The sequence below is a fragment of the Neltuma alba genome, unplaced genomic scaffold (genome assembly GCF_004799145.2).
Source record: "Neltuma alba isolate B1F8T4 unplaced genomic scaffold, ASM479914v2 tig00010918_pilon, whole genome shotgun sequence".
Classification (NCBI taxonomy): domain Eukaryota; kingdom Viridiplantae; phylum Streptophyta; class Magnoliopsida; order Fabales; family Fabaceae; genus Neltuma; species Neltuma alba.
In genome coordinates, this window is record NW_021635694.1 from 118,214 (window position 1) to 140,636 (window position 22,423).

Below are 22,423 nucleotides of genomic sequence, written 5' to 3' on the forward strand. Positions count from 1 at the left end.
TGCCTGAGAAATCCAACAAGTGGTTGATTTCCAATTCCATAATCCATTTCCAAATCAAAGTCTAGTAACATATTATCCCAAACCCAAGAATTGCATTTTCAAAACTCAGTCCTATAAGACATAGTCATTTCCAATGTACCCACACAATTTAAAGTATATACCAAAATAACTTTCATACTTCTAAAATAATAAAACTACTCATCAACAACATGCTAGCATATATAATGAGTAGAAAGTGGTTACCTCTCACCTAAGTAAGGATCAATTACCACAAACAAGTTGTCCCATGCATAACAACACCAATTACAAATAATCTACACAAACACATAATCACCACATATTAACAAACTAATCAAGTGGTTGACAAGGACAACTAGGGACTCAAAATCCTAACTCAACCCAAAACTCCTCTCAGCTTCAAATTGACCAATCCAAAACTCAATACACTATCCTAATAGATCAATCAATTCATAGGAATTCTCAATTGTCTCCTAATTACACCAATTGATTAAAAGCCATAATCTTCTTAATCTAAATTCATCACCAAAAATACCTAAATGTGAAAGTCAACGAAATCGACATTTTAAAAAGATTAAACATAAAGTCTAACTCATATTAACATAACCCAATCATCAAAACTCATTTTGAAGCCTTATAATATCATTAACCATAATAAGCCTCACAAAAATCACAAACCTCATTTTCAAATTTCTCCAAACTCCAAATCCAAGAAAACTAAACTAATTAAACAATTAGATTAGTCCATAGAAGTCATTTAAACTCAAAATAATTAGTTAAAACCTCTGTCCATTTGAAATCATTAAAAAACACTAATACTCAACTATCTCAATCTGGAAAAAAAGAGAGAAAAGAGGTAGAAATAAGGTTAGGAATACTTATTTTAATATTTGGAAGCTCAAATATGCTCTCCTAGGCCGAGAACACGCAAACCCTAGCAAAGCCTTATGTTCTTTTCCCCAAACCTCCTAAAAATCGCATTTGAAACAGACTTATAAAATCAGATTTTGACATGTTCATTATGGCAAATATCTAGTAAATGACATAATCAACACTATGTTATTTGCTATAGTGAACATCTAGTAAATGTTTAGCAAATGACATAATCAACAAACTATGTTATTTGCTGTAGTAAACGTCTAGCATAAACACAAATAAGAGATTTGAATTTGAAAATTCATAACTAACTACAAGAATCTCCAAAAATTACAAATTAGGGCTCTCTAAAAAGATGTCTATTTTTCAATAGAAAAAAGATCACTCAAAACCAAGATCACTTGGCCCTTGAAACCACCCAATTTCCAAGACTACTTAAAAAGATTTAGAGATATAACCTCTAATAATCAATCTTAGTATTTTTAAGCCTCAACATCCAATTTCAACTACTTCATACCTCAATTTTCTAGATAATCAAAGTTTAATTAACTTTAATCCTCAGATTAAAACTTAGAATGTTACATGCTTACTGTAGTGTGTTAGCTATTGAAGCCATTTTTTTGTATCATTTTACTTTGTGGTTAATATAACTGTATTTTTTCAACCAGAAAAAAAATTTTATATGTAAAACACAAGATTGGTTTTTGAAATAAGGCAACTTTATTAAGAAATAGAGAAAATGGTGCCATATCATATAGGCCCCTTCAATTGATTAAAGAAAATGAAACCAAAAGCCTAAAGATATAAAAACACACAGACAGCCACAATAACACACAAGTACAAACCAATGGGGGTTGGGTTTAGCGATAGATGTTAGTTTCTCACAATATGAAGCATCAAAGTTTAAAACCTTGTTAGGATAGGTATGCACATTTAGTACCTAATAATGTCTCGAATATAATAGCCTATAAAAAAAAAACACTTATATGTAGTGGGGAAAAAAAAAACACACACACACACATAAACATAACCAACGAAGATCTTGGAATAAAGACCAACTCCTTCATATATTCCCAAGCAAATGAGATGTGGACTTTGAATTTTAACATCTATAACATTAATAGTATATTTTCTAACACATACTTCTCTACTACTCTTGCATCTTTCTTTTTTTTTTGTTGGCCAAAGTACTACTCTTGCATTTGGATTTATCATCTCTTAGTACTAAAATAATTGAACTGATAGTTGAATAATACTAGTGTAAATGAGTCTTAAATATCCATATTATTTTATTAGTCTCAATTCACTCTGTCACACCTTACTTTTAAACCATATTTTACCTCAATTGGAACCATTTGGAATCATTTATTAAGACCCTAAGTTAGAAAAATTCAAACTTAAAATTTCACTTAATTTCGGGTTACTATTCATTGTAACCCTAATAAAGGTTAAACTTTGAAAAATCATAACTAATTTTAGAAAAATCGAAATGAAGTAGTTCCAAGTTCTACTTAAAGCTCTTAATGTAATCTTTAAGGAAAAACTACTCATTGGTATCCAGAATTCACCAATCAGTCCTAGATTTCACATAAAGTGGTACTGTTTATATGGTAATGTTTTAATTTTCCAGAATTTATGCCCAACTTTGAAAGGACATAACTTTTTATACAAAACTCGAAATTTAATGAAATACCACTTGTTTTAAAGCTAAAAAATATGATTTATAAGCCTGTCAAATTTCACCCACATTCTCAATCAATTACACAGAATTTTATTGGTCAAACTTTACCTTTAAAAAGTTTACTTTTATGTCTTTTTATTGTCATTTTTTGTTCTTTTTCTCTTTTCATTCCATATGACCATTCCAATCACATAACTCATGCCAAAACATGATTTCTTGGTCAAATATTAACACGCATACCACTCTTTGATCATTAATATAAATTTTCAACATAATTCACAACAATCCATAATAATTCATAGTAGTTACAAACATTGTTTCAAGAGGCATAATAGTTAATTATCTCCCAAAATGATCTTCTTTCCTTTGTCCTTGCTTGTTCCAACCCCCAGTTCGTGAATATTTAAACATAAAAGAATGAAATTTTATAGAAATCTCAATAGTAATGAATTATAATTGTCATGCAATTCATGCTATGTAAAAATATAGCATATGATCATGAAATTAACATCATTATGCAACATTTTATGTGCATATCATTTGCCCTGGAAAGAGAGCAATCAAACAAGACATTATGCCATTCCTCATAACATATTGCCAAGGCATATTCAACATAGAGTTCCATATATTATCACATAACTTGCTCAATCACATCATGACAACATAAATCAAATAACACATACACATTTAAACAAGCAAGAAAGCATTCAAATTATGAGTTCAATGCTACCTATCGACTAACTATTCAATTCGGCCTCTTTGGAAAGTTTGTGCTCCTCTTTGATTTCTTGCAAAATGCCTATCAACCCAAGCATAAATACATTCCAAATTACCAATAATTCAAGCACAAACACTAATGCTCAACATTAAACTCAATTAAAGTCCTTTTCCCTTGATTTTTGACATAATTATTCTCTCTTTGTTTTAATCAATCTCTTGGGCCATTTCTACATAATTTTTCATATAAATCCAAATATCAAATCATATTTAACAAAATCACACTTCTTCTCTTTCAAACTGATTTGGCCGAATAGGTAGGGTTAGGATTCCAAAATTTTTATTTTTTATTCCAATAATTTTGAATACTTTTCCTTGGCGTTTCCCTACACAAAAATACCTTTTAAACTCATTGAAATCATCAAATTATATTGAAACAATCTCTAACATTAAAATTGCATAGTGGCCGAATAGGGTATATATAATCCTAACTATGGTTTTCTTCCAAAATTCAATCCAAACATCAATCAAACATGTAGTTCCAAGCTCATATTCATGGTTTCTATGCTTCTCTAAACCATTCTTAAACTGCTTGAAATTTCACAACATGTGGCCTTAGGTTTTGTCATGAAATCTTAATCAAAACAACCTTTAAATCTAACCAAAATCAAGCTTAGACATACCTTAATGGATCCTTGTTTAAACTTGATAATTTTTTCTTGATTTGGAAAGTTTTAGGTGCTGTTTAAGGTTGAGTTTTCACTTAGACAGAATTTTCCCTAATTTTCCCAAATTTGGCTGAATTATGTCTTTTTAGGGGTATTTATAGAGCTCAAAATCTGACCCTCTCCACTCCAAGATGGCACCATTTTCTGCCACCTAAAGGGGCCATGTGTCCCTCATCATATGCCTCAATTTTTAGATCAAGCCAAGTGTACCTTCTTGATTTTTCTTTTAGATTTTGGGCTTGAATTGGGTTTAAACTCTTTTTAATTATTGGGCCACGGCTCCATGAAATTTTTGGACTTTGTTGGCCCAATATGAAGCCCAAAAACTGATTTAAAAAGGAAAAGAAGTGTGGTCCAATCATAAATATCAATTTTTAACCAAAACTCACTATTTTGGTTACTCTTTTCAAAAATATTTTTGAGCCTCAAAAAATTCATTTCTCTCCATCAAAAATCCTCTTTTAATATAGGAAATCCCCATGAAAAATTTCAAAATTTATCTCAACCTCTAACTATTTATTTTGACTTTTCTCCGAAATCAAGCTTTACCAATAAGATTTTGGTGATAAATATTCTAAAATTAATTCCTACACTTCCAGGGCTTGGAACCAATTTTATAAATTCAAATAGATCTTGAATAAATTTTTCATATTTTTTCAGAAATTATTGAGGCCTCTACATAATTAAAATAATTACTTTTGCTCAATTTCTACTATTCTTCCTAGAAAACCTCAGTTTTGAGAAAACTCTGTATTAAGCTATTTTCATGCTATTTTTACTTCCACGGCCTCAAATAGGTTCTAAAACCTCTAATTTACCAATTTTTTATTTTTTTGGAAATTTTCTAAAATTTTCTCAATTTTTTTTATTTTGTCCTTCCTGGACCGATAATTTCAAAAATATCAATCCGGACCCTGTTTGGATTTAATGTCATGTTGGGCTTCGTCAGCCAGTCTATTTTTCCTATTAGCCCTTAACTTAATTTTTCTTACTTATTATCAGGATTAAATTTTGTGGGATGTGACACACTCCCTCTTAAGTGTGCCCTGTGCTCCTACTTTCATATATTGAGCTTTACCGGAAGCAAACTTCTTCCATGAACGTGCCCTTGCTCGTTTCTGAACTCAAGTGAATCATCCTTCCCTTTTTCATATATGTTGTCATAACTTAATTTATTGATCTTCAATTGTGTACAACCTCCTGAGAGCTAATCTTATACCAAATTATTTATGTTATGCAGGGCATCATGATATGCTTTGTTTGGCCCAAACAATATCCTCTTAGTAAATGTTACTTTCGGTGCTTAACATAAGAGTTAGATAACTAATTTATAATATTAAAAAATTAGGTAAATTAGTTATTTGTGATAAATAGTGTTCATTCCTTGAATACCCTTATTAATTATGTACATTAGAATCGAAACATTTAACATGCTCAATCACCATAGGGACTACTTTGAGGAAAAATGAATAAATATGGAAGATATAGAATTGAAATCTTATATTTAGAACCAATTATAACTCTAATTAGCTCTTATATTTAATATTAGAGGATGTGAGAGACAAAATCTAACTAGTTATGAAGAAGAAAATTGGCTCAACCTCTTAAAATTTTTGGAATTTTAAATGGAGCTTACTGATTGTTGAGATTTACTATTCTCATCTAGAAGTTTGTCATTCTTCTCCCTTTTTCTAATTAGGAAAATTATCCTAATGCATGTTCACAAGTTCATCATTTGATTTATCTCCTTTCTCCTCTACGGTTTCATATCCCTTGCTCATCATGAGCATATAACTTTTATCAATGATGTATCTCACAATATTGGAACTATAAGATATATTTTCTTCCCTTCCTTCTCCAAAAGCATTGTAACTCTTAAGTGCCCATGCTTGTTAAAGGAGTGCCAATTTTTAAAATCAAAGATTCTTGCAAACTTTGTAGAATCTTCTACTATTTTAAATTTTGTGAGCTTATATCCTTTGTCCTCAGAAATAATTGATTATTCTCTCTCTCTTTTTCCCTCCCTTTTATACAGACTTCTCGTGAACTTGTTTGATTGGTATCTCCTTAAACCCCTTTTTTAATTTCATGATGAGTACAAAATTAAAAAATGTGAGACTGAAAGCATAAACTATATTAGCATGGATCTGAACTCAATGTCTAAAATCTAAAATATACAACCCTTCAACTTTCACGAATATTTGAGAACTTGAATCACACTTTTCATATTGACACATACAACCTTAATTAAACACACTATCCAAGATGAATACACTTAAATATTTCATGATAAGTACAAAATCTAAAAATGTGACATCAAAAGCATAAACCATATCAGAATAGATCTCGACTCAAGAGGTGTTTGGTTAGTACAAAACGCAATTTTAAAATATGCTTTTATATAAGTCGAGAAAAAACTTCTATTACATACTTCATATATCACAAAATCACTTTTAAAATTATAGTTTGGTTTCTATCCAAATGTAAGTTATGATAATCAAATATCTTGGTGAATAATCATGAACTCTTATTATGACTTTATATGGGTTAGATAAACCCATATCATTTTGAGTGCAGAAAGAGTGCTGAGACAGGAGTTGAGAAAAACTTGACTTGGGCTAAAACAAATAGCTAAACAACTTAGATTTACTTTTGACCTCGAGGTGTGAGCACAAGCAATTACTCAGAAAATTCAAAACCAACTCTGGCCTCGGGGTGACATTAAGTCTAACTTGGGTTATAAGACAAGTACAATTTCAGATGCTAGACTAAGATCTCAAAACATTACCAGAGTAACTTGAATCACAGTATAACGACACATTTAGGCGACTCCAAAGTCCTTGAGACAAAACTAAAGCTAACTCAAGTCTACGCCAAATGTGTACTCAAAAGACCTAAGGAGCACTGATATCCTCGGGTGATATGAACCGACTCAAGTTAACATTGAAAATATTAAGAGTTACTCACGGAGCCATATTTAGATATTGTGAGTATTAATATTTTTCTACAAAACAAACTCTTCTCTAGTTTTGTTATTATCAAAACATTGGATCTAACAAAAAACATTATAATAGCTAGAAACTTTGACTATTTAATACTATCACTAACTTTTATTTTAAAAAATTAGCAATAGTAACTTATCCCTATGATCATAAAAGAATTCCAATTCTCAAAATAGTTCATTACTATCAGTACAAGTTAAGATCCTTAATCACACCTGAAAATTTAGATAAAAATAAACAAAGTATCTTTCAAAAATCAAATGCACATCTCTGGATGCTACGGCAGGATATTCTGCAATTTAAATGATGGAAGTGGTTGTGCTTATGAGACAATAGACCCTTGTTCCATTTTACATTGCAATAGTCCATGCCTCGAGCAATACCTCTTGTTACATACCATACATGCTAAGCCCAAATACAAAATTAGGCAAGAACCTAGGTGGGCCATCAAAGAGTAACAAACAGTCCAACAAGATGTTGATCACGTCTGTACTACCTGGGAAATACTCCTACAAAGCCTCATAATTCTTGAATAACCAGCTGTCACTCTCTCAGCTGCTATTCTTATATCACCTTCAAGCGACCGAGAAAGGGGCTTTTGCTCCCCACAAGTGACATCATATATATGAGATGGAAGAATTTCTATTGGATAGACGCCACTGCTCAGAAATCATCAGTGAAATCAGTCATAGTTGTTAAATGCACAATCAAAGCTGCTTGAATAGAGGATAAGCATCATATTGGTGAGACTGTGAGCATTGACACTATGAATTGAAGGCAAACACAGCAATAGATAGCAGGGTGAAAAATTAAGTAATCTAAAAGGTTTTGAACAGTTGCTGGCAAACCAACCCACCAGAACAACCAGTGAAAATCTTCAGATTGTTCCGTGTCAAGCAATAGAATTGGATTCCTGTTTTCTCCCAGAGCAATTGAATAGAACGGCTCCTCTTATTCAACAGATAACTTTATAGCATCATTTCATAAAAATTATAACCTTGTATAAACTTGTTTTATATATTAATTTATAGAAATAAAGTACAATATATTTTTTCGATTTTTCATTTACAATTTACAAAAATATCAAAAGTAAATATGTAAGTTAGTTAAACCACATGAACATTTTTTTGTTACATCTATCCCTACCCTCCAAAAAGAGTTTTTTGAAGGGGAGGCTTTTAGAATATTATTAGATTATATTATACCTATAATAATATTTAATTTCCAAATTGCCCTTAAAATAGCTGCCCTACCCTTTCCTATCCTACTCTCCCCATTGCTAAACCCAACATAGCGCTCACTGAAGTTTAACTGTCAAGTTCAGCAAGTAACATGCAGAACTTTTCTTTTCCAAAAAGAAATAGGCATTAAAACTTAAAATGCATTCTTCTAGTTAAACCAAAATAAGTGGATTTAAAATTTTAAAAAATGTAAAAACAAGAATTAGTTACAAGTCATGGATTAAAAAAATGCACATATCCTAATTCAATTGGAAGTAAATAGCAATTAAGCACATGTAGCGTTGGCAAAAGAATTATGTATATATAAGCTTGAATACCCAAATTCTCTCTCTCTCTCTGTTTTTTTTTTAATTAAAAAAAAAGAAAAAAGAAAAACAGAATAAGCAGCCAAGAACAGCTAAAGTCAAGAAGAAAAAGACCCTTAAAAAGGACCTTACCATTTCAAGCAGGTCATGTCAAAAACCACTTTAAACTTCCTGCCAGTATTAAGGTCAATGAAGTAAAGCAGCAACTCAAGCACGCCAACTGCAAATTCAACAAACATTAAATGAAACTCCAGATTTTGTATTTACGAATCAAGTAAATCAAAGTCGGAATAAGGTAATCAGACAAATTTCGCAATAATAGTTTTGACAGCAATATATTCATAGTTCATAGTCCATTTGGGCAGTCCGATCTGATTCGCGCGCAAGATTATATAAAACCTCAAGCACCAGAACTACCTCAAGTTCAAAACTCCAACGGGGAATGCTATTGTCAAATGTCAAAATATTTGCAAATTCTTTCTTGAGAAATTTTACTCGAAAATTAAACCACACATTCTTTTAATTGAATAATTAATTTACAATTTTTCCAAATTAAGGAACATTTACCAAAAAAACTGAAGCTAACAACCCAAAGGCAATTGAATTTGAAATTCAGATCCATGAAGTTTCATATTTGTAATTGAATAATTAGTATAATATTATTCACAAACCGAAAGAATCTAGCATCATTAAGTATGCACTAAAAGCTCATGATCTCCATCCAATTCTACCTCCTCTAATTTTAAATTTGAGGAAAACAAAAATACAGATAATAAAAGCAAAATGGATGATATTCAAAAACCATGAGAGATTGCGCCAAATTATGATAGCAGTATCAAAGAAAAACATGAGGGCAAATAAATTTAAAAATGAGTGATGTTAGTCAATATACGCATTCACCAAAGGAGGCACATCTAAAGACCGTGGACAGAATTCTCGAGCACCTAAAAGGATCAACAGAAAGAGGTCTTTTGTTTAAAAAGGGACAATGAGCTCAGGTTTATACAAATACCGACTAGGTTCAGTAGATGATAAAGATCAACCAGTGGATATTGCGCTTTTGTATAGGGAGACCTAGTGACGTGGAGAAGAAAAAAAATGTGGAGGCAAGTAGCAGTACGGAAGCAAAATTTGGAGCCTTGGCTCAAGTGATGTGTGAAGGGTTATGGCTCAAAAAAACTGTTTGAAGAATTACACATTAGTGCAAAACTTCATACCGAAGAATATCGTAACAGCAAAGGAGAAATTAATATACTTCTCAGCAAACACAGGGAGTTGACAAACACTTCATCAAAGGAAAAGTGAAAGCAATTGGATGCATGACATATATTCCCGCAATGAACAAACGGTTAGTCTCCTCACAAAGGGCTTACCACTTCATACATTTAAAGGACTCCTTTGTAAATTGGACATTATTAACATTTACGATCAAACTTGAGAGGGAGAATGAAAATCCTAATATTTGAGGACTATTGATGAATGGGTGCTAGACTGGTTTTTTTATTATTATCATATCTACTTTTATTAGACAAAATATTGAGAGAAACTTTTAGGGCTGTTTATAGCAATTCTTTGATTCTTTATTGTACTTCAGATTTTAGAATCAATGCAAAACTTTAATCATCTACACTAACTACTATGCTCAAATGGTAATATTCACGGAGGTCACGTAAAAATTTTCACCTGATTGAGAATAGAATTTGACTTGCACCAAATTTCTGATCTCTATGCGAGCTAACTGAACCTCCTCAATCAAATCAAGCAAATTGCACAGAAGTGAACTTGTTATCTGCATAGAATATCATGTTAGCATCACCCAGATTGGGAAATAAATTCAATATTAGAAAAAATTATTTAATACTAGCTAGCTTTTAGGCTGTAAAGCAATAATATTGCCCAAGAGATAGAGAGGGTGAGAACACCATTAGAAAGATTATGTAGTATAAGTTTTGGTAGGGATTCTATGCGGGAAAGTCTCAACAACCATAATTTACAAGATTTTGAGTTACACTAATGGCATGAGATATAATAACACAAGACAAAGTGGTACTCAACAAGATTTATGCTAATTATATGCTGCTGATTCATAGACCCAAGTGGACTTCACTTCTAATATGTCTAATATGTGGATGTGTTGCTCTTAGCGAACATGCCAACCTATCTTAGTTGTGTCGCTGTTAGGCATGAAGATGGCTATAACACAATTGAGTACAAAGTCCTTTCTTTAGCCCCAACACTTGGTTCAATTCACAAAACGTAACTTGTGTGTTTTTTTTTTTTGGGGGGGGGGGGGGCGCAGTGGTGGGGCTAAAGGCTATGAAACCCCAAAAAAAAAAAAAAAAGGTCCTTTTTTGAGTGTGTTGCTGTTAGGCATGAGGATGGCTATAACACATTTGACCATTTTTCTTTTGGCCCCAACACTTAGTTCAATTCACAAACGTAATTGTGGCGGTGGTAAAGGCTATGAAATCCCCAAAAAAAAAAAAATTCATAGTGAAATCAGTAGTTATTTCTCGCTTTTTCCCCTGGCACTTGAATGATAAGGGGCCCATTAAAGGAAATTAAGATATTTGCATTTGCTACAACAGATGCTAAGATATTGTAAGCCTACGATATCATGATATAGAGAATACTATGAACTAAGCATCCTTAATTGTATAGACCCCTAGATGCTGTGCTCAATATTGAATCTTAAAAGTTAATATTTCCAATCAACTAATTATCTGTATGCGTTTATTATCATCATCATTATTATTTTGGCCTTCTGAAGTTCCATAGTGTACATGTCATTTCATGTGCCTTTGCATCTAAGTTGCTTGTACTCAAGAACAGTGGTACATATACTTTTATATTTCCTAGCAGAAGCCCAATCAAAAGCAACCTTTTTAATGCGTTTGGTGAACCTTGGGCATGTCCATAAACTTTAGAACATTATGTAGTGATTAAATTAACCAACTTTTGCCAGATAAAGATGGAAAAATTTGTCTTCAATAATGCTCCAGGAAAAGAAAGTTTTCACACCCCATTTGAGGCATCATGCAAATGGTATTTTTCAAACGAACACCTTTACTAGATTCAAGGAGAAATTGAAGATACTTTTGCATCATAGACTCTCCGATGAGCAAGGTGCCTAATGTTTATGCCTTTTTGCAAGGTAAAAGGCACAAAAGGTGCTTGTCTCTTGACACCCCACAGAAGGCAGCATCTCTCATGATGCATGCTAGAGATGCGGGGCTAAATGCCTTACACTCTAAGCCTGACAGCGCAGTGCCTTTGACTTTGTGATAAAGAAGGTTAGCAAAATGAAATTTTTAAGTGTAGCTTGTCATTGTCATCATAAATCAAATTATTAATATTAATAATAACAACATTCAATCAATAATCGCAACTACTACCTTGTAAAAATAATAAACATAATCCTTTAGAAAAGAAGCTCAACATCAAGTAAATCCAATGCAACATGAGAATTATCGATGGTTACCTGAGTCTCTTGTGCCAAACATCTTGAACCATTGCATTTCTTAGTGGTATCAGGATTTAAGACAAACATAAACGCTGCAAAAGCATCCATATTTGGAAAGGCCTAAATCCAAAAAAAAAAAAAAAACAACAACACATTAAAACAACATAAGTATGAGTAATGGAATAAAATTAATTGACACTTAAATTACCTTTAAGATAGTTTGATCATTCAATTTGTTGGAGATTATTATTGTTGGTGAATCGGTATGTACTATCAACCTACATGGCATATGAAGACACATGCACACTTAGTTTTATAATCAGTTATTTACTAAAACTCCAACCATACATAGACACACAAGGAATTAAATCAAGATTTAACCTTTGGATGATGCAACCACAATACTTGAGAAGAATTTCGTAACAAGCATCCTTATGCTCAAAATTGTCAATTTCCCAAACCTAGGAAAAGGATAATAATGAAGACACAGTCAGAGCAGAGGATAGTTTAATACACGTACAAGACAACCATGAGAAAAGCAGAAATACCTGCAGATTTCGAGATATAAGCTTACAGGACATTCTTTTCTTCAAATAATCATGAACTAGGGTTATAGAACCAGCACTCTTCTGATCATCCTCCAACTTGCAGCAATTATGAAGGAATTTAGTTAAGGATTTTGCCTGGTGAACCAAAGATTCAAGCTCCAACGACATTGCCTTCATTTTGTTGCAAGAGACAGAACATTGTCAAATCAAGATTGCCAGTTAAATAGGGGAAGCACAATGTTCTATACATCCTAATATACAACTGCACCAACCAAATATAAATAGGATGCATCAGGTATGATATGTAGAGGCAAACATTTTAACCAGTATATGTGTGTGTTTGTGTGTTTAAGAGCATTGCTGGGCAGATCAAGATGTCAAATGAAGATATATGGATAATCAACTTTTCTTACGGAAGTGAGGGTTCGAGAATTCCCAACTAACATTTACCCTTTCCACATTTCTCTCAGACAAAAAGAGGTGGGAGTAGTCTAGAAGAAAGATTTATTTTGCTTAAACTTGAACATGTTTAGTCCAAACTGTCAGATGGAGAATGGTATCAGAATAAATGAACAGAAATTTTCTGCTCTCCTCGTCCTTGATAGCATTCTATGTCACTATGGGACAATACTCAAGGCAAAACTGAAATACTCCTGTTAAAGGAAGATCTGGTGGAGAAAGCTGAACAGCTTCTTCAAGATGATGCAATTTTATTAGTAGGGTCAGGCTCAATGCAAATTGCATTTCTTGAGGCGAATTCTAATGTGGCGAACTATAGATTACTAGCTAATCATAATCAAAGTCAGGGAAATGAGAACAAGAGAGAAATTAATGCCAAGTTTTCAAATAGTGGGATTTTACAGGGAAAAAAGTGGTAATCTAAGGCCATAGTACTCCTCCAGTCCTAAATGTAAGACCTATTTTGTAATGTAAATTACACTACAAAATAGGTCTTACACTTAGGACCGGAGGGAGTATTACTTATTTGGAACTTTTTTTCAACTTATTTCTTATTCCACTACCACCCACAGGGCCTGTTTCTCGTGAATTATCTTGTAACAAATATTAAAAAGGTAACACGATGATTCTGAAAGCCCTTATCACTTGGTCAAAGACCATAACTTCAACATACACATACCTGACGTTTTCCTTCAGAACTGATGGAGATGGGAAGGAAGAGACTCTTAGCAGGAGTATTATTGGATGCCACAATTTTAGACAAAAATGGAGCATAAGTTGACTTCAATGTTTCACACTCCTGAAGCCCAGAGCCCAATTGCTGTATCTTTTTCTGCAAGTGATAGGAGTGCATATCACACACTGTAAGAATTTAAATAGCTAAGAAATTTGCAATAGAATACCTGTAAGATCTCACGCTTCATACGCATTAGTTGCAGTTTTGCCTTCTCATATGCTATGCTATACAGCATCGTTCTTGTTTCCATGACTCTGGAAAAGAAATATGCAGTTGCCAATAATCGCAATCATCCTAAAATTTTCATAACAAACCAAAAGGGAAAAAACTTGATCCACGAAGAGACTTAATTATTTAGAGTAAGATAATTACTTTCTATGACGAATGCTTTGAGGCTTGGTTATTTTCTGCTGAAATCCAAACAAGTAGAATCAATGAGAAGGAACACAGTCCAATCACCGAAAACATAACTTACATGTGATTATTAGACACACCTGAGAATGAATTTCAGCACAAAGAATCTCAAACTTCATAACCCTCCACAGATGAACCAAAATATCTTTCAGCATGCCAATCTAATATAGAGAATTAGCAAGAACAAGTCAAATGTTTGGTTTCCACAAAATTTATGAAAATTGACATGGGTAATGAAGTGAAAAAAATAAATAATATTTGCAAATCTACATGATGTTCCGTCAATTCTCTATCTATATCCGAAATTCAATTGCATGGAGCATACCATTTTCAAATTTAGCTTATCTGCTGAGGGACCAAGCAACTGAGTTGTGCTCCCTGAGAATTTTGCTAGAATCTGCAAGAAATATGCATAGTCAAGAGATGCAATGATACAACTGAAATGTAATAAACATTTCACAAACAAAAATCATACATCAACATAATTCTTGCATGTCTGACTGCCAAGCTTCTGTCTATCACTTACATCACCTGACTGCTGCAAGATTATCTGTAAATCCATATTCTCATTCGTATGAACATTTAAAGTACCATCAATTCTCGCTATTTTATCTACAATGTTTTCTTCCCTTAGTAGTTTGATTGCTTTTCGTTTTTTCCCAGAATGATTCTCCACGCAAAATTCATTAGAAGGGCTGTCAGCAACTTGGGTTTGTAGCATCTGATGGTAGTTATCGTAGGAACCATCTGAGTTATGGTGTAGTGATTTGGTGGGCATCCCTTCCACAGGGGATAACAAAATTGATGCTTCTTGGATTGGACTTTGTTTTATACCTTCCGTATAGGTGCTTAGAACTTGTGCTTTGTTGTCCAGTCTCTCAGCTGAATTTTTTTCGTACATAGCCTAAGTTACCCATCAAACAAAATCATTGTCAGATCAACATGGACAAAGAAGAGAGGAATAACATCAACAATCAACATCAACATCAACAATCAACAATATAAAATAAAGGAAAAACCAGAAGCAATGTTTCCATTAGCAGTAAGACATGCTCGAACTCTTCTTAGGCACATCTATTTCAAGAAAAATATTTTCAGTATTATTAATATCAAGGATATGTTTGGGAGCACATGGCACAGGTGCGGCAAAAGGTAGCCGCAAGAAACTAGGTATCAGTTGGTTCTACAGTGTCTCTTGTGCCATTATTATCAGTCATCAACAGTACTATTTCTTTCTATTATTATTTATGAAGTACCCGAGTGATTTGCATGCATGTTACCTCTTTCATTTTTTCCATCCTGCAACTATATGTAGCCTAAGAAAATCAAGAATTTCTGTAATGTGTTTAGGCAAAATCAGGACCAATGTGACAGTAATAATCATAATGCTGATGAGAACCAGTAAGTACTATACCAATTACAGATATTGGAAGTTTAAACATCAAATTATTTGATTCAAATAACTTCGATGTAACCATAGTTGTTTGACATGGTCTTCTTCCAAAAGTTTCACTTTTCAAAGGAAGTAGAGCTAAATAGACATGTGAATTTAACATAGAAAGGTAAAGAAAATAATAGAAGCTAGAGGAGCACTAACCATATAAATAGATGAACTAATATCAAGAATAGACTTGTTTCAAACTACTGTAACAGACGTCTCTGAATTTGATCAAACTTATAGGTCTTAAGTTTTCTTCATACCTTAGGAAATTGGACGATATCTGCAACTTCAAAAGCTAACCTTTCACTCTTTGCAGATATAGGCACCTCCATATGCTTGGCTACTGTAGCTGTAGAGCTGCGTTCATCAGAATGCCCTGAGTGATTACAAGAAGCATTATGCAAATCTAGCTGCTCCAACTTACTAAAGCAATTCTTTTGGCTCTCTAAGGATGATGATTTCTGGTGCAATAATTCCAAAGGAGAAGAATATCTTTTATGCATTAAAACCCCATTTTCATCTTTTATGGTCTCAACTGTGCCATCTGCCAGGTCGAAATTTATCTTTTGTGCTGTTGAATGAAGCATATTTGAGGGACAAGCAGCCATTTCCACTGACTTGGGGTTTTTATCATCATGAGAAATGTCAGCAGTAGTGCAATGGTAAGGTTCTCCCGCCATTCTAGAGTCCACAGTTTCTTCATTTTGACTTAATTTTCCCAAATCCATCAAAGATGCAGCTCCATGAGCATCCATGTTGGTCAAACTCTGTTGCCCTATATTCGTCGTGGTAACAATAAATAGCTGGTTCTCCAAATGAGCATTGAGATTTCTGATATGTTCGTACTCATTGACTTTCATATTAAGAGGCGTAGACCCCAGCGAGTATTTTGATAACCTGCTCTTTGATCTCTCTATTCCCTCTCTAACACTTGATGTCTTGGAAGATGTCCCAAGATTTTTCAACTTGGAAATGTTTTGGAGTATGGATGATGGTGTCTCTGCATTTCTTATATATTTGTCAAGTAATAAGGAACTTGACCACTTTAACGGAGGAGTATTAGCTCCATTAGGTCCAGATGAATCCGGAGAAACCGCTAATAAATGCTCTCTCCCAGAAAATGGAGATGGAGTTGATTCCTGTATTAGATTTCCATCTACTTGATTGGGATCATTGTCGGATACACTGGCTGCTTCTTTCAGATTAATTTCCTTCACCCGGTTTTCATTCAGATAGTGATATCCAAGGTCATGTTTTAATGAGACCTCCAAGCAATCATCAATCTCTGGTGGGCTTTTCATATTAGCAACAGCAAAGTCCAATTGCTTTTTAGCTGGCCCAGCAGCATCTTTAACAAACTCCTTAATTCCCTGCATATATGTATTGATATATATTATGTACAAAACACAAATAAAAGCTACAATGCCTTCAAGCATGTAACTCAACATAAACAGCATTAGATACAAAACTGCCACTGCAAGCCATGCATATCAACAATGTAATTTGATCAATCACATCATGCGAGCAAAAAAATTTATCTCCTGAAAATAATGATGTACTAAACAAAGCCAAGGGAGACACAACCAAGTGCACAACATGCACACAAAATGTTGGAGCCCCTCTACAAGAGAACAAGAGCATTAAGACCAAAAAGTAATGCAAAATTAGACTAAAAAGAGAGGTAGAAGTAGAACCAGGAGTGAAACATTCAGCATATTAAAGGAATAAACAATTTGGAAGGTTCAGAAAATCTTGTAAAAGCAGCCATTTGCTATTAAATTGTGATATTCCTCCCAAACCATCCACAACAAATAACAGAGAGTGGAATATTATGCATATATAAGCACCCTGGCTGCTCAAATGCCTGTAATTATTTGAATAACAAAGTTCCCTAAAAATGAAGGCATCAAACACTACAATCTGAAGAATAAAATACCCAACAACACAAATAATTTACAAACAGATATAAACCATCTTGCTGCATGCCCTAGAAATATGACAACTCATCACAATCACAATCTGCTTTCTTATACAGTCAACAGATAACAGTCCAATGAATATATGAAAGAACACTCGCAGAGAGTTTTAAAGAATACAAGGATTGCCAGAGTTCAGAAATGGCCGGTTATTGCAACTTTCTTTTCTAGTTACTATGGTTTCCTCGTTTGTTCTAGTTAATTCTTTCTGTTACCATATGTTTCCTTATTATCTTAATTGACTGCTTGAAGATTTAAAATTTCCTCCCTCAAAATGCAAGAAAGTCTTTTGTGACGATCAAACAGCAAAAAATACAGCCCAGAACAGACTTGATTAAAATCTAAGCACATTAAAATTGATTGTCTTAGCAGTCATTGGACCACATATTTATTCATCAATAGACTGCTGATATCCTAACCAGGTTTTCTCCTAGAAACCCATTTGACAGGCATATGTCCAAGTTCATTATAATCCTGTACGTGTTGGCTGTAAATAATTCAGATCAGTATACACTAGTTTTTAACTCCAATCTACATCACCATCTACCTAAGGAAATGCACATTGGATCTTCTTGAAGAGACACGTATGTTGGGATGCAAACCTACAAACAGTCACATGAAGACCAACAAGCTTATTCACACAGGTCTCCAAAGCTGTCACATATGATTTCTTTGTCCAAGATGTAGAGAAATGTAAATTGCCCTTTAAATCAATATAGAACACGGTTTCATCATTTTTGGTATCGAAGTGCTAATATTATGGGGTATGGTTAGTACAAGAAGGAGGTAAGAGTAGAATCTATGAAGAAAAGTCAGAGTGAAATGCAAAAGAAACACTGGGGGATGAGATTTCAAGGGTGAGCTCATGCTGATGGAGCGAAGGGACCAAAAAGAGGAGCTGCATGCATGCCTCTGCTCTATGAATAAATACTCGCAAAGCTCACCCCATACTAAATCCATCAGAAAAACTATGCAAAATAAGTACTGCAAGTATCTCCAATGTCAACAGAGAGCACAAACATTACTCCCACAGGGGAATACATTCAAGCATGAATAGATGTGAGATAACTTTACAATTATCATCACCCCTATGCTCAACTGAAATTCTAAAATTCTGATAAGAATAAATTCCTCACTGGCATCTAACTAGGAGGAGAAGGCCAAAGGTAGTATGATCAAGAACGAAATAAACATTAGGTAAGAGAACATTAATAACAAAAACAAGAACAAGAACAATAAAGTCTGTCTTGATAGCAGCAAAATGCATGAACGTCAGGCATTCACTAAAAACATTTCCTCCATTACATAAAAAATGCTTTAAATAAACGAAAATAAATATGTAAAGCAAGAGACAAAGACTTCAATAAAATACTAACATGACATGATGCTTACTTTGATTGTACAATCATAGCTTTGGGTTTGGTTGGTGGAAGCATCAGCAACTGTATTATCACCTTTGTCAAATAATAGAATATTGGTGATTCCATTAATAGGAGGGCTCTTGGAAGATATATTCATCTCCTTATGTCCTGAAGTATCATTCGTTGCTGGATTTGATGGGCTTCTCCCCCCATTGTTGTTCTGCCAAGTTGGAGATGCCTTACTTGGTCTTGATAAACCTGAGCCGGTAGAATCTAACTCAGGGGCAGGAAGCAAATCCTTGCTTCCTTCAGCTAACATTGCTTCTATTGAAGGAGAAAGTCTGTGATAATCATATCTACGTGGGTTTTCTCCTACAATACTCATATCACTTGAGTCTTTACTGACACTTGATGTGTCAGCAGGAACTGAAGGATGAGGAGACAGCCTGGAAATTTTAGTAAGTTCCATAAAACTTCCTGATGCAGTGCGGCCAGAAGTTGCGCTAGGAGTTTTGTCTTCAAATGGAGCGGCAAATCTTGTAGGGGTCTTAAGATCTCCGGTATCTGAACAAGCAAGACTCCGGTAGTGCAACGAAAATGCAGTTGAATCCATCGTAAGATCATGATTACCATCTGAGGCAGCGGAGTCAGAGAGCTCTCCAGGCCTAATGAAACTTGCAGATACAGGACCATGAAATTCATCTTCTGAAAAATGGAATTGGAACTTAAACACCAATCTCATACGAGACATGTATTCACTGAGAGCAAATTGAATTAAAAGCTAGTTATTATGATAAATGTTAGCCTCCCAGTCAGGGTTTTCTCATGTGCATAGTAGCCACAAAAAAGTCTTTTTTCCCCATCGATATAAACCCATTGGCAAAATAAAAGCATCCAAATTATTTACTTGGGACTCAACATATTTTACTAAATTGATCGGATGCAGTCAGAATTCCAATGTCCAAACCAACATACGAAACTAAACATGGTTAAAGTGGGGAAATACCAACTATTAATGCAAATTTATTTTTGAAGAAAAACAGTGGGGTGTGTTTTTTTTTTTTTTTTTTGGTTTTTTTTGGGGGGGGGGGGTGTTGAACCGCATAGAAGCCACTGTCCTGCGCTGTTTTCCTTCCCGCCACCTATTTCGCACTTTCCTAACATACGAACGAAATTATGAGAGAACAGGGACAAGAACTTGCCATCGTCAGTTGAGGCGATGGAACCAGCAGTGCTGCTACCCGGAGAAGGAGAACCAATTGGCTTCAGAAAGGACTTTCTCACATTCGCAGCTTCACCTTCATCATCATTGTCGTCACCATTCCCGCAAGCATTGCGAGGCGCCGGCGACTCTTTGAGATCCTCCTCATCGCTATCACCTGCTAAGTCCCTAAAAAACCCTGGAACTTCGTTCTCCGGACTTTTCCCGTCGGCAGGGGAGCAGGGTTTGGTGGATTCAAAAGGTGATTCAGAATCCTCGTCATCCCTTCGAAAGATGTGAACGGAGGTAATCTCATTGTCGGCGAAACTAACACGGCGAGCTCTCTTCTTTTTGAACGCAATGGTTTCATCTTCCGTTTCAGTGTTGTTGGAAGGGTCCATCGCTAGCAGTGGTAGAGAGTGGAGCATTGGCTTGGCATCCGTATCGCTATGGAATATCACAGGCTTCGCAAAATGGAAATTCAAATTTGACTCGGGCGCCCATGGCACGTTGGCAGTCCACGGTTGTTCACGGGACGGATCGGGACTGGGATAGACCCGTCCCGTTCTAATAAACAGTAACATGATAGAAAATCTGTCTTGTGTCCCGGCTAGTCCCAGTGCTGTCCCGCTCCCGATCGGGACGCCCCAATATTTTTTTTTATTTTTCTAAATTTTTTTAATTTTTTTAATAAAATCTATTTTTTTAATTATAGTTTTTTGGGTTTATGCCTTATAAAAACATCTTTTTATTTTCTTTTTTATTTGTTTGGACAGTCTTTAACAAAAGCCCAAAATATTACATATAATAGTCATTAAAAACTCTAAACAAAAGCTTTTAACACAATAAAAACTTGCTAAAAATTCTAAAAAATAATATTATATAAATAGGATAAAAAATTAAAAAAAAAAAAGGAACTGGGACGGGATTGTGACGGGACAATCCCGTCCCTGATTGTCCCGTCCCGTCTCGGTTTGTCTTGTCCTAAAATTTTTCGAGACGGATCTGTCCCGTCCCAATTAGGCCAGGACCGAAACGGGCCGACCTTGAACAACCCTAGTTGGCACAATGGCAAGAAAAATTAATTCTGAAAAAGTACTGAGGTAAAAAAAATAAAAAGAAAATTACACACAGGTCTCACTGAAAATAATTAATTCTGAAAAAGTCTTTCAAAATCCCCAAATGCTTCCTATGTCTTTAGGGATCTCGAGCAAAAAATTAGAATTGTGAAATTACATACTTACCCCCATCCTAATTAATTTGAGTTTGAATATTTTTCCCGCCTCAAACTCTCGGCCCCTACTCTATTTGTCTCCCTTTAACTGTCATTTGTTTGAAAAACCACTTCCCTAAGGAGTTCGTGTTGTGTTCGTCGTTGGCATCATGGGTTCATCGTTGGTTCTCTTCAGGTGAGTCCTTGTTCTACTATCATTTTCTTCTTTGTCATCTGAACAATTCTATGGAATTCTGTTTTTACCATTCTCATTTTTTCGTCTCCCGCAACCTGTGATTACCTTAACCTATCGGCAAAGGGAACTACCACAGGCGAGCACAACCTGCTGCGTCTCCATTATCTTCACTGCTCTCACATTGTCTCACCCACCACCATCGGCAACCCACTTCCTAAAAAGCCTGCTCCAACGCTTTGAGAACGCCACATGGTGAGAATGTCAGATCTAGCAAGCGCGATTTTTGCCTATGCTTTGTAATTTTTGCTTCTATATCTGGCTTTCAATATTCAAGTATTGATGGATGGCAATTTTTGGCTTTATTGTAGAAATTATTCTTTTAGGTTCCCTGTAATGAAGTTTCGATTCCTCTTTTATATATATATATATATATATATATTAAGGATAACATTCAGATAATAGAGTTAGTATGTTATATGGGTAAGAGAAGCTGGATATCCTAAAGCTATCATAAAACTCATGAAACACTAATATTTTAGAAGTAAGCTGTTACAGGTACTGTGTCTTAGATTTTGAAGATAAAAATACGTGGTATATTGAAAGTAAAGTGGAACATAGTTGTCCTTTTTATTTTGCAGAAGATATTATTAGATTTCAGTAGAAAAGAAAATATGAAATAAAAATATTAAATAAAGTCAAGCTTGAACTTCTCTATCTAATATGAACATTGTAATTGGCTAAGATAGTGACAAGCAGTTGGAAACTTATAATGTGATGATAGTATTTTTCCCCCCCTTTTTGCAGTTGAACAAAATGGCTAAAAAGAGTAAGAGCAAAGATGGACAAA

General features: G+C 34.3%; 1 protein-coding gene across 1 annotated transcript; it reads right to left on the reverse strand.

Moving 5' to 3' along the window:
- Positions 1-7,186: 7,186 nt before the first annotated feature.
- LOC114759916 (uncharacterized) lies at positions 7,187-20,751 on the reverse strand. The gene is made up of 16 exons (XM_028949148.1): positions 20,169-20,751; positions 18,998-19,671; positions 15,890-16,999; positions 14,664-15,092; positions 14,514-14,585; positions 14,269-14,349; positions 14,147-14,184; positions 13,941-14,028; positions 13,718-13,870; positions 12,580-12,750; positions 12,413-12,492; positions 12,240-12,309; positions 12,050-12,151; positions 10,252-10,357; positions 8,701-8,788; positions 7,187-7,681 (listed from the first exon to the last, which is right to left on the reverse strand). The coding sequence occupies exons 1-16, from the start codon at positions 20,749-20,751 to the stop codon at positions 7,504-7,506; spliced, it is 4,023 nt and encodes a 1,340-aa protein (XP_028804981.1). The 3' UTR covers positions 7,187-7,503.
- Positions 20,752-22,423: the final 1,672 nt, after the last annotated feature.

Coding starts and splice junctions, on each gene's coding strand:
- LOC114759916 (XM_028949148.1), bottom strand. CDS start 20,751: ATGTTACTGTTTATTAGAACGGGACGGGTCTATCCCAGTCCCGATCCG. Junction 15,093..15,889: donor ATATCGTCCAATTTCCTAAG/GTATGAAGAAAA, acceptor TGGGTAACTTAG/GCTATGTACGAAAAAAATTC. Junction 14,586..14,663: donor CATGCAAGAATTATGTTGAT/GTATGATTTTTG, acceptor TATTTCTTGCAG/ATTCTAGCAAAATTCTCAGG.